At 40.3% G+C, this 13,261-nt stretch overlaps 1 protein-coding gene across 5 annotated transcripts in view; it reads right to left on the minus strand.

Annotated features, from left to right (window-relative positions):
- The window catches only part of AP2B1 (adaptor related protein complex 2 subunit beta 1), a 145,695-nt gene that overhangs the window by 86,197 nt on the left and 46,237 nt on the right, over positions 1 to 13,261 (minus strand). For all 5 annotated transcript variants that reach the window (XM_001367661.4, XM_007485512.3, XM_016429229.2 and 2 more), the window contains exons 7-12: positions 10,401 to 10,622; positions 9,812 to 9,932; positions 9,561 to 9,656; positions 7,013 to 7,128; positions 5,382 to 5,547; positions 4,053 to 4,151 (exon numbers count right to left, since the gene is read on the minus strand). In XM_001367661.4, the coding sequence (XP_001367698.1) occupies positions 4,053 to 4,151; positions 5,382 to 5,547; positions 7,013 to 7,128; positions 9,561 to 9,656; positions 9,812 to 9,932; positions 10,401 to 10,622 (820 nt within the window). The remainder of the gene's footprint in view (positions 1 to 4,052; positions 4,152 to 5,381; positions 5,548 to 7,012; positions 7,129 to 9,560; positions 9,657 to 9,811; positions 9,933 to 10,400; positions 10,623 to 13,261) is intronic.

The following is a 13,261-nucleotide window of genomic DNA, read 5'->3' on the forward strand; positions in this document are numbered from 1 at the left end:
CACTTGACATGTTAAGATGCAGGACTCCTTGAACCACACTCCTTATAAAATACTTTCTATGAAAGTACCTAACAATTGGCTATTCTGGCTCCCCTATCCCTGAGAAATGATGAAATATCAGACCAGGAAATGACACTTCCCTTTTTATACAAAAATCTAGTTTTGTTTTGTTTTTCTCTCTTAAGATATGGCAACTTAGGGGGCAGCTGTTGGTTCAGTGGATTGAAAGCCAGGTCTATAGATGGGAGGTACTAGATTCAAATCTGGCCTCAGACACTTCCCAGCTGTGTGACACTGGGCAAGTCACTTAATCCCCATTGCCTCGCCCTTACCACTCTTCTGCCTTGGAACCAATACACAGTATTTATTCCAAGACAGAAGGTAAGGGTTTAAAAAAAGAAAGAGATATGGCAACTTCGTGTTGTCCTGACTTATAGTGGGTAAATACAACATTACTGCAATTTTCCCCCCTACAAATTTGTAGTACAGAAATTTACTTTAATTGGACCCTAATTCTTTTTTAATTCAGAAATTTTATATACAGTTTTTTGATGTTTTAATTCTGATTTTGACTTTTTTATTTCTCTCAAAAGTTTAATTTTTTTCCTCTATTTTTCTTTTCCGTTTTTAGTTTTTTCTTTTGATAATTGACTCATATACCCATAACTCAACTACTTTGAGTTGATCCAGGTGTTGGTGAACACCCTCTTCAGAGGGGATTGTATTGTATTTTTATTTTAAAAATCCAAGATTTAGAATTTTGTTTGAGAAGAATTTCAGGAAAAGAAGTTTGCTAACTCTTTGAATCCAGAGAATGAACTCTTTGAAGAAAGGTGCTTGTAGAAACCTACACTACATCAAGAAGATCCAGAATGAACTTTTGGGTGCAATCAACTGAACAGACGGGGACCGAACATTTATTGTAAATGTACACTTTTATGCCAAAGGGAACTGCCCCCTAATTTGGCTTTTTGTCAATGAGCCTAGCAAAATACTGGTTTTGCTTTCTCTCTTTTCTATTTCCCTCTTATCTATAACTAATGCAATTTCCTCTTAGAAAGTGAAATATTATATACATCGGTTGTTAGAAGTTTTTAGGGGTACAAGATGATGTTAAATGATTAAAGGGGGGACTAGTCTCCCAATGATCATCAGGGGGGATTGTGAAGATTGGATTTGGCTCTCCCCTGATTGTAACAATGAAGGTACTTAGCTCTTCTTCCTTGATTGTGAAGATTAAATTGTAATCCCCTCTCTATTTTTAGATTTTAATCCCCAAAAATGTAAGCACAGTACTTAAAGTTGAGTATGGAGATCTACCCATTTTGGATTTTAACCACAAAAAGGTATGAACACCCATTTCATATATTGAGTGGAAGGTCTGTGACCCACGTGTGAAAGAGTGGGCAGTCCTGGAGTGGAGCGTTGGCTGTGATTAGTAGATGTAAAAATTTAGGGGAAGTGACACAAGAGAAAAGGGTCTTTAAAAGTGGAAACAGAGACACTTGGAGTGAAGATAGACACTTGGGGAGGAGACTCACACTTGAAGTAGAACCTCCTATAAAAAGCAGTTCTCCTGGAGTTGAGGCTGATAAAGAAACTGCTGATTGAACTGACATGTGTTAAGTGTAAAGGCTGACTTCCTTTCCTTGGCCTTTCTGGAGTTATCAGTCTATGAGAAGGCCCATCATCATGAGACTCCTTTACCCTGGCTGGGGCCTTTGAATTCCTATCTGTCTCCGTCTCTGTCTCTCTCTCTCCTTTTCTTCTCTTTCTCTCTTCCTTAATATCTTGCCTCCATTGTAAAATAAACTACCACAAATTCCATTCTGCCTTTAGTAATTCATTTTTGGGATTTGGTAATAAATCCCTGGCAACCAATCAAATATATTCAGTCTAACCATAAATTTAACACTATATACTTATTCCCTTCCTTTCCCTGACCTTCCTCTCCAGTGGAAAAAGAAGGCAATTTCTTAAGTATCTGGTCAAAACTGTAAGCATTTATTACCAAGTCCTCTAAAATAAGCAAAAGACTACAAAAACAAGAAAAAACAAAATCTTGCAAACAGTTCCTATTTTCAAGGAGTTATTTTAACTTTCAAACAAAATTTATATTATCAAGAAGCACAAAGAGTTTTGTACATATTTCATTTAATTCTAACAACCAAAGAAAGACTTATTACCTTCCTCTATACTGGAAAGAAAAGCAGTTAGGTGGCACAGTGGGTAGAATGCCAGGTCTGGAGTTAGGAGAGCCTAGGTTCAAATCCAACTTCAGACACTACCCAGGTGTGTGTCTGAACAAGTCACTTAATCCCCACTGCTTAGCCCTTGTTTGTTCTTCTGTCCTAAGAGTAGTTACTAAGACAAAAGAGCAAGAGTCTAAAAACAGAAGAACTGGACTACACAGAAAGTAAAGATTGTGATCCCAGTGATGTACTAAATGATTTGAAGAAGGAACCAAAGGCCTCTGGATCGTGCTGCCCTCAGCTCTATCTGGCATCAGCATTTTTGTGCAGCTCAGAATCACAAGCTCTGACATGCCAAAGAACTCATCAAAGGGCAGGGCAATCTCTATAGCCATGCTTTTTTACCACATTATGTCTCCTCATTAATTAAAAAGGCAGAAGAGGCTAAGGTGATTAACATAAACTGAAGAAGAGCAACATCACCCAACACCAAGCAATCACCCCAACGATAGATCTTAGAGCTCCAGCCCCAGGTGTCTGTGAATGTTCAGTCAGGCCATTGGGTAGGGGGAAGCCTCTCAAGGTCTTGGCCAATCTTATGATTCCACAATTCTGGAAACCCAGAATCGGAATGCAAAGATATTCAACTGAGCAAAGCAAACATTTAAGAATAATTCCTGCCTTAATACATCACAAAAGTGTTGCCCCTCAGACAGAGGCAGCCTGCTAGAGTGGATGGCCTTGAAGTCACTGACCCATACTCCTGGGGTGACTCTCATTGCTCAAAGTCTCAAAGGTACTAAGTCAATTTCCCTCATCATAGAAAGATGTCCTCACCTAAGAGTTCCTTATACCAATGAAATCTTGAGTCTCTATCTTTATATTTTCTACAAAGAAAGATGCTCAAAGTTCAAAAATGTAAATTAGGAACCCTTGTTCCTAAATGTTTGTTAGGAACCCTCTGTTTGAGGACATGAGACAGATATAAAACTGAAGCCTTACATTGCCAGGCCAGGAAGCACAAAAAAAAAGAGATACCCTCAACAGCTAAACCCAAATTCTGCACCTGTAAAAATCTGTCTGGAAGATGGCCAAACCAGCCAATCCGAGACAGATTCTTCTCATTCACTAAAGGATGCAAAAAGATAAAAAAAATCACTCTCATCCAAGAGCAGGTGCTCAATGTTATCAACAGCAGAAAAGAGAATTCCTTTCATTCTTCTGATCTAAATGGTAGACTCGTATCTCCAATGAATGAATCATGGAAACCTGGCCACCATCATGAATGGCCCCAGAAATACTTTCTCAGTTTCTGATACCCATTTACAAAAGGGCACAAAATTAATTAAATCCAGAAAACATTAAAAAACATGAAGTGAAGGGAAACATTTAGAAGTCAGAACAAGGAATGAGAGGAGACTCTTGCTAAGGTTCCATTTCTGGATCTGTAGCCCACTTTCAAAGAGACCTTGGCTGAGCCACCTACTACCTCTATGAGATCATTTTAGTTACAAATTAGCTACAAAACAGGAACTAAGGTAACTCAGAAAAAGGTACTGTCAGATTTAGTCACTAAAACACTCTCTGATAAAAGGAGAAAAATTAAAGGTCATTTCATGAATATTTATGAATTTTTCATTGCCCACAAAGCCAACTTAAAGACAAACTAATAGTAAATCCTCCAAATTCAATAAATATGGAAAACTTCCCTTATTTCATCAAGCTACAGCCCTCTGACACATAAAGGCAATGTGTTCTTCAGGCCAAGGCCTTCCACACTGACCACTCCTTGGAGGCTATTCCATTATGTACAAGAAAACAGAAATAGTTTAGTCAGAAAAATTCATTTAGCAATCTTACCTGAGTGGCCAAGCTCAACACCTGTTGGACCAGTTCCTGAGTTTCTGAAGGTTTCTTGAGGAACAGCTTCACTATTGCCGTAAGCAGGGTTAGCTGCACCTACACAAACACAAACACACACACACACACGAAAGATTAGCTAAGCCAGGTCTTTGTAGCAGCCAACGCCATCTACAGCAAAAAGGTGTTCTTCTTTACCCTATTCACCCTAGGGAATGTGATTGCTCTTGAATAATGGATAAGAGCTAAAATTCCCCATCATGAAGTGGGGCTTAAAGCATCCAACAACAACCTCTACTCAGAACTTTCTGGGTACTTTGAAGTGCTAAGCCAGGTCACTGATAAACTTTTTAGAAATAATTATCAAGTGGCAGCTAGGTGGTTCAGTGGATAGAAAACAGACCTAGAGATGGAAGTTCTGGGTTCAAATCTGATCTTGGACAGTTGCTAGCTATGTGACCTTGGGCAAATCACCTAACCCCAACTGCCTAGTCCTTACTGCTCTTCTGCTTTGGAACCAAAATTTAGTCAATCCTAAAACAGAAGGTAAAGAGTTTGTTGTTGTTTTTTTTTTAAAAGAGAGACACATGATGGAAACAGCAGTTGCCCTGGGACAAAGCCAAGAGAGTTGAGATATATCAGGTCTTAAGGCAGTTAGAGGTGGCCTTCTAGTAAATTCAAGTAATAAACAGCTTAATTAAGAAGTTACTCTATCCACAAGCAGAGGACAAACTGTGGGAATAAACACCGAGGAAAGGCAACTACTTGACTACAGGGGATAAGGGGACATGTCTGAGGAGAGACTCTAAATGAACACCTTAATGCAAATACCAACAACATGGAAATGGGTTCAGATCAAGGACACATGTGATACCCAGTGGAATTGCGCGTCAGACATGGGAGGGGTGGTGAGAGGCAGGGAGAGAAAAAGAAAATGATCTTTGTTTCCAATGAATACTGTTTGAAAATGACCAAATAAAAGATTGTTTAAATAAAATAAAATACAAAAAAAAAGAAGTTACTCATCTAAAATGTAAATTATCTGAAAGCAGAGTCATTAAGATTACCACAAATAGGTAACTGCAATTCCCTTACATAGCAGTTGGTTCAAAGGTCAACAATCAAATTTTAATTATCCCTTTGAACATTATGGTTTGCTAAGAATTAATGAGTACAACTCAAAAGTATACTGAACTCTGAGATAAATGATCCTCTCAGGGAATAATTTACATCCATTTCAAATATATTATATACTGAAGACCCCAGTGAAAAATCTTCCTTGATTTCCATTATACAGAGAACTCAAATTATTCCGGAAAGAGAGCTTACCTGGGTACTCTCATCATGGAAGCCCTCCAGGAAACTCTCTAGGAGTTCATCTGCATTATCAATCCTCTCAGCATATTCTCCTACAATCCAAATCATAGCAGCTCGAGCATCCGGCTCATCTAGGGAATCAAGGTTCTCACACAAGGTAGCAATGATACTTTCATACCTAAAATAACAAAAACAAGTCTGATTACTAAAGATAAGTTCAAGGTTTGTACTCAATAACACAATAGTCAGGTACAACTAGAATAAATGTATTAAATGCTAAAGCTAAATCATGCATATATGAAAAACAATGCAACCCACAAGATTTCACTTTTCATGTCTTCTTAAATTGTCCTCCACAGTATCTTACTAGACTACACATATATACTTTTAGCAAAACTCCAAAACCCCTAAAGGCATAAGGTAATGCCACATTTTATTTCTATAGACCTTCTTTCTTAGGTAGTTCAAAAAGACCTTCCATCTTCTCCATCTCATCTCACATCACCATTAAGAACTAGGGATGCTATTTTAGCTGATGCAAAGAGGTCAGTGGTTTCTGTAGAGCTCCAAGTCCTAAGCCAGCTAAGGACAGATGAGGAGCCAGAACTGAGGAGATATCAGGGCTTCTTTTCACCCTAAGGGTTTCTCTTTCCTCTCAAAAGTCCAGATCTTACCCCATAACAATTCAGCTCTAGTACAGAAGAACAAATAACCTAAGGATGGCATTCAGAGTCCACCTTCTCTATTCATTTCTGTCATGTAGGCACCTTTTCTTTGGCCAGGATATAGCTCTGACCAGAAAAGGGGATCTTGGAGTAAAAAGGTGCCAGGCTCCCCACTCTCCATTTACCAAAGACATCAGTCTTGCTCCAAAGTGAAGAATATCAGAGGTTCTCTATCAACAGCAATGAAAAAAAAAGTCAAGACCCTATTACAATGACAACATAAATCTAGGCATTTTCCCATGGTTGCTTTCTGCAAACTGCTCTCAATCTATACAAGGTTTACTAACCAGCTCGTTGCCTCCTAAAAAAATGCATCTGAGCTAGTTCCTGAGATCATACCAGCTTAAGCCCCTTAAATATGTGGGCCTGAGTATTCCAGCAAGTCTGACCAGAACCTGTGTTGTTATGAAATAAAGTGAATTTTTTTGAAACACAAAGTGATTGATTTTGGACTAAGGCTTTCAGTTTCTTGACTGCTTCCTTAGTAGGACTCTTATGCTTAGTAAAAACAAAACTTGAAAGGAGTTTGGAATGGATTTCTGTGCCTTCTGGCTGGCAGATGTGGCAGTGCCCTGGAAGAGGCCTGTCTGAGACAGTCAGACACATGATTAATACCTATTTCCTAATTGTTCACCAAAAGCTCCATATAACTGAAAACATGCAATACAGTCATCCCTTGCTTTAACAACAGCTTCAAATTCAGAAAAATCAGAGTTTAATTTAAATACTTATGCTGAATAGGCAGCAATATATGTGGAAGTGTCCATAAGGCCAACTTTTCAAAGAAGAAAATAGAGGAAACACCAGGTGACAGAGTCTGATACAAATGCCTTACAGGTATAACCCCTATGAGAATTCAGTTCAGAATGAGAATTCCTCCTCTGCAGATTTTAAGTTGGTCCTCCTCATCTCACTTACTTGTTGGGATATTTGCGGAAGATGTCCCTGATGACGACAATTGCCTCCTGGACCACATAATTGACTTTGGTCTGGATAAGGTCCAGCAACGTACTCACACAGCGCTCGGCAGATTGCTGAGAACATGAACAAAAATATGACAAGTCAGACTGACGGTCAGAAACCTGATGTTCTACCTTGGAGGCATAAAATGTTATCAACACTTGGTAGGAAAATCTCCAGTGCAATAATACAAGTAAAAGTTAAGATAGAATTTGGTCAAGATCAAAAAGCAGTATTTCACTTAGGTGTCCAACAAACACTTTCTTTTCCCCTAGAAATAAACAACATCCCAAATTACATGATTTACCTCAGAATAATTCGCAAAGTAGAGGTAGGACTAAGGGATAACCAAAGAATATTACTGAAGGAAGAAACTTATAAAGTTTTAGTGTCATCTCAACTGTAATACCAGGTTATGAACCATCAGAAAGCACAAACTCCTAAACCACATACTTTGATTAATAAAGTGGGGATTAAGCCATTAACGATTAGAGTACTCCATTTATTTATTCACTCTGTATTTATGCTATCTCTAGTCTGATATGTATTTGTGGTCATCCCCATCACAATCTAACTTCATGGCAGGTAGGGACTGCTTTGTGTACTTTGATCTCTCTAGCACCTAGTACCTAAGTAGATTCTTAATATATATCTGTTGACTAAAACAGGAATAAAAACCATTCTAGTAATCCTTGGGATTGAAACTAACAGGCAGTCATAATACAGGTTGTGAAAATCAAAGTGATTGAAGGAAGCTACCACAGATGGCCAGGAATATTAAAGTGAGTACAAAAAGAAAAATGCCTGGAGTCAGAGAAGGTGAGTTGAGTTCAAGCTCTGGCATCTGGCATCTCTGTCACTTCTTCCCTTCTCTGGAACTTCACTCCTTTGCTGTAACATAGGGCAGCTGGCTTTGATGACCTCCGAGATCCCTTCCATCTCTATGACCAAACTGAAATGAAAACCCTCAGGCTGGGCTTAGGTCTATAGCAGGGACAGGAAGATTAACTCAGGAGCCCAAGGCAAGATGATGAGACTGCCCTCACCTAGACAAGAGCATCTCACATCTACCACTGTCTCTTTTGAGCTGAGAGGCTGAAGTGAGAAGGTCTTCAGGATAACAACGGGAACCTGTGGATCTGATAACTTGTCAGAATCTTCACTAGGGAAGCCATTTCTTTTCTTTTTCCACAAAGAATACTCAAGTTGAGATTTAGTTCTTCAATCAATGTGGCTTCACCAGCATCCTAGTCAAACATTAGGTCACTCCAGTTAGTCAGCACTGTGCCAATGCAATGCATGGTTAGGTAAATTTGCCCATCATATTGCTAGATTCAATTGTTATCCCACACAACTTGAACATATCTCATAGAAACAATGATTTTTCCCCCAAGACAATTCAAGCAAAATGGATACATCTTTGCAGTTCATTTACATCTCATCAAAAGTTACTATCCAGTAAATCCTGAGTGATAGCTACCTTACTGGTTGATGTGGTACCCTTTTCTCACAAATAAGCTCTAAACTCAAAACCAATAAACCATTCTATACAATGCTCATACGCAGCACAATACAATACTCACACACTAGCACTAAATTGCCAGAGAGAAGGCCTTGTGGACACTGTATGCATAAAAGGTCAATCATAAGGCCCTCTATTCCAAACAGGGACAATTGCTTCAACAGTTCCCACAAAAACAACTAGACAGTTTTCCTGCTCTTGTTTTATGGGGAAATCAGAGATCTTTCTCTGATAAAAGTGTTTCCCCTAAGCAACTGATCACTAGCTAGAATAATACTCATGAAAGTGTTCACTAGACAATCTTGGTTGAGAGAAAATTAAATGTGAGATAATATTCAAGCCTAACCTCTAGTTTCCTTGGAAAATCCATTCCTGGCAGGTTCCCTAAAAATTGAAATCAAATATCTAAGCAACCAACCAAAACCAACTCTGGCTTTTTAAAGATGACCAAGAAAGAATTTGAATAGTTTAACAATCCTAGGCCTAGATAATATTAATTCCAGAGCGATCAATTTTGTTTTCAAGAGGCACTAACATATGGATCCTTATGAAGCACTGACTCTGAAATGCACTGCCATGAACGCAAACATTCACCATCACACTTATTAATAAAATATAATTTACAAATGTAGACAATTTTACCAAAACAACAAAGCATGATGATAGTAGAATATGGTGAAGATACCCTAAATACCCTATAATTTATGAATCTTGAATCTACACTAACAAAATCCCTCACAAAAAAAAATCTTTATATAAATAAAAAAGATTGCATGAGGTAAAATACTTCCATCTCACAGCTCAGAGTAACGTCATATCTAATGGCCTGGTGTCCCCTGAGGTCATCGTGCAACGCTGCCACTTATCCCCATGAAGTCCTAACTTTACATCTTATAGCCAACCTGAAAGGTTGTCTTGCCCAACACTGGCTCTGAGATGCATTTCACTGAACCAAACAGAACAATGAGGAGAACATATACTTGCCTCAACTTTGATGGCACATCGGCCAATGGCTCGCACAGCCTTACGGACAAAATCAACATCTACTTCAGTAGCATATTCCTTTAGTTCTGCCAGGACCTATTAAAAATCACAGACATTTGATAAGTCATTAAGAACGCTCCATAATCAATTCCTTAATACATGTTTCTTCTCCAGCTCAACTCTAAAAATGAGTCTGAGCCTTGAAAGATAGCCTAGTTTGTACAAGTGAGCCCCATAGTTAGCAGTCTGACCTGAGCAATATTGGCTTGGGATGCCAAGCGGATCATGATGTCCAGCTTCTCCAGTTTGACATAGATTGGGTCATTATATTTCACAAAGAAGACCTTGATCTCTTGCTTTAAGATTTCAGGCCTAGGAAATAAAAAGCAAAGCAGATAAAGCAAACAGATTTCTACGGCATTTTTTTTCTTTTGACATTTTCAACTGTGGCTATGGAATTAATATCTTCTCCCTACAAAGATGGCTTTATTTGGCTCTCCTCCACGTGCCCCAACTAACTCTGTACAGTGGCCCAGTATTTTCTTCCTTCTGGACAGACAACAGTCATCTGCCAATTCCCTAACCTCTGCAACCAGACTGTAGCACAGCCCACGGTAAGTGAGCAGGCTCTGGCCAAAAAGCTAAAACAGGTCCATTTCCCAAGAGGCAATGCTTCACAGCAGAAACAGTATATATGATCTCTTCACATATAAGGAATATTCCCAAACCAACTGTCTTAGATCTACTACATACATAGATTTAAGAGAATACAGGACAACACTGGAACACAGGAACTAAGTAAAGATGGCAAAGGAACCTGCTCTAGAAAAAGCCACCCACCTTTTCTGAACAATGAGATTGATGTTCCGCAGGGCGACGTACTGCACCTCAGGCTCCCCGGAGAGTAGAGTTACAAGAGGGGGAGCCAGCTTCCGGAGCAGCATGTTGTAGTAGTCTGAGTCCTTGGGCAGGAGCTCCAAGAATTTCATCAGGACTTTCACAGCTGATAGGACCACCGCTGAGTTGGCATGTGAGAGCCTGGGAGTCACCCGCTCACAAATACTGAGAGCAAAAAAAAAGCAACGTTATGTCTTCCCCTTTCATTTTTCTTCCTTAACCCTTTTCCATGAGTCAAGGTCCCACGACCCAGGTATCAGGAATTAGAGAATCAAAGGAATGAAAGCTTCATGCTTAGGTGAGACCAGGGTCACCTAGGGCAAAAGCCTCATTCTCAGAAAGCTACAGACATAGCAGGGTTCGAGAAGGTTAACTGAGGCAACTCCCAGGGAGTAACACTTGAAACAAAAGGAAACCAACCCAATCAAGCTAGAAGCTCACACAATGTACCTTGCACACTTCCTAGGTTTTTTTGCCTACCCATATTAGAGAAAGGCCCTGCTTGCTCAAGACCCACTTCTCCTTGGCATGTTGGTTGTCTCTCGAACTGAGGATGACGATTGTCTTTGTGCGTTTTTGTGCACAAAGACACCTATGCATGAAGATTTAAGTGGAAAAGTCGATGCACAGAGACAGTCCCAACTCTCTCGGCGTTGGAAGCCTGGGTCCAATGGCACGAAAAGTCGTTACACCTGGAGACTTCCTCAGCTGCATTGGATGGCCGTGTTGTCTTTTGTGCTCCATCACGCCCTAAGCACTCCACAGTGCCTTGCTGCATCGCCATCTCAGCCGTTGAACCTTCTTGTTGGTTTCTTCCGCCTGTTCCACCGAAACAGGGTGAGCAAAGCCCTAGTTCACCAGGGGTCAACGTCGACCCGATGGCTACCCTCACAAGGTTTAGCCGGCCTGTCGAAGCCATTGCCCGGGGTATGGCCGCTGCCGCATGCTAACAGCTACTAGGAGCCATAAGTGAGAGCTGGGTGTCAGGTGAGGGTCAGTGACTGGAGAGCTGCCCTAGAAGGGCACGACAAGCCCTCCATACCAAAGATATTACCCCTCCCTGAGCACCCCTCCTTGGCATAGGGGAAGTCAAACTCATAGGCAAATAGGGAAGTCTAGGATCTGTTTCTAGGATCTGAAGAAAAAAAAACCAACCTCTGAATAAAGGTGTCATCCTGGGACCAGAAAAAAGTTGAGTTAACCTCTCTGGTACTGGGGGAAAACTCCTAAAGAACTGGGGAATTGAGGATCTTTTAGAGGAGAAAACCATCAACACATTTCTCTCCTCTGTCCTGTCTTCTCCCTCTCTCCTCTCTTTCCAATTCCCTTAGATAATTCCAAAGAAGTATAGAATGCCTCCCAGCTGAATGTTCTACAAAAAGTAGCATGACTTCTTGAAGGGCTCTCATCAGCTGCAGCTCAGTGCACAAGACAAAGGAGTGATATGATGAGACCTGAGAAGTCACCAGGGCATTGGAAATTAGAACTGCATTTTTTTCCAGGAGGAGTCACATGCAATTTCAAATGTAAAACTAAAGAGCCAGCAGGGCCTGGTTAAACAGTTGGGCTTCCCCAAAAATCTAGTCTAGGGAACAATAATCCAGCAAGTGAGCACACTGATACTGTGTGAGCTGGGGACTCAGTCAGTTTCTGCAGTGGGTGATGGCTCTAATTAAATGCAGCCTTCTTTGAACTATTGAGAAAATCTTTGCCTGGTACAAGCACCCAAGGCACAGAAGGCACTTGAGAAAACAAACTGAGTGAGTTCTACAAGTTGTCCCAGATTGCATTATTAGGTTTACACACACTGCAAAGAGAAATTAAATGCTCTGAGAGTCAAGAAGGTCTACATACACCAAGTAGCCTGGAAAGCTGGTTTAGCAGGAAACACTAGTCCTAATTCATGGTCACCTCATAACAAAATATTGAAAAGTCAAACTCATCCCCGTAGACATCTGTGGCTAATGGTAAACCACCCCATTTCCTGCTCATTCAGAGCCTTAGATGTAGACACTTGTCTAGGACACAGATTTCTGGATTCTGTAAGTACTGATTAAAGGCCTACCATGGACTTAACCTAGAAGATAAGATGTACTGAAAGCAGGCTTTCATGCTATCAAGAAGCATCTGGGGGGCAGCTGGGTAGCCCAGTGGATTGAGAGCCAGACCTAGAGACAGGAGGTCCTAGGTTCAATTCAAATCTAGCCTCAGACACTTCCCAGCTGTGTGACCCTGGGCAAGTCACTTGACCCCCATTGCCTAGTCCTTATCACTCTTCTGCCTTGGAACCAATACACAGTATTGACTCTAAGACGGAAGATAAGGGTTTAAAAAAAAAAAAAGCATCTGAAGTTTTGATCTGCCAAAAGTCAAATTCAGAAATGAAAAAAGGAAGAGGAGGAGACGATGGTGGTGGTAATTAGAAGCAAATGGGGCCTCTGGACTTTGAGAGCCGAGTCAATCAGTGGTCTCTCAGAGGGGAGGATCTTTCAAAGTGTGACGATTCAGTTGGATAAATGATGAGAGACACTGGATGTTCAATTCATGTTTAGACATCACCCAGTGTTCTGCCATGGCACGAGATTTGTTTATTATAGGTTCAGTGAGTACATACTTTTCTGGCACACAATCAATTTTCTACACACGTTTACACAGAACCTAACAATAGAAGTGAAGTCTAAGGAGATAGTCAATGAAACATTGTTTCTACAACAGAGATAGAGTTAAATGACATGGATAGGGTGATTTGGAGGTTAGTTCCTCTTGACCTAAGGGATGACCAGTTAGGAGAATCATTGTTACTT

This window comes from Monodelphis domestica, chromosome 2, assembly GCF_027887165.1.
Source record: "Monodelphis domestica isolate mMonDom1 chromosome 2, mMonDom1.pri, whole genome shotgun sequence".
NCBI classification, from domain to species: Eukaryota; Metazoa; Chordata; class Mammalia; order Didelphimorphia; family Didelphidae; genus Monodelphis; species Monodelphis domestica.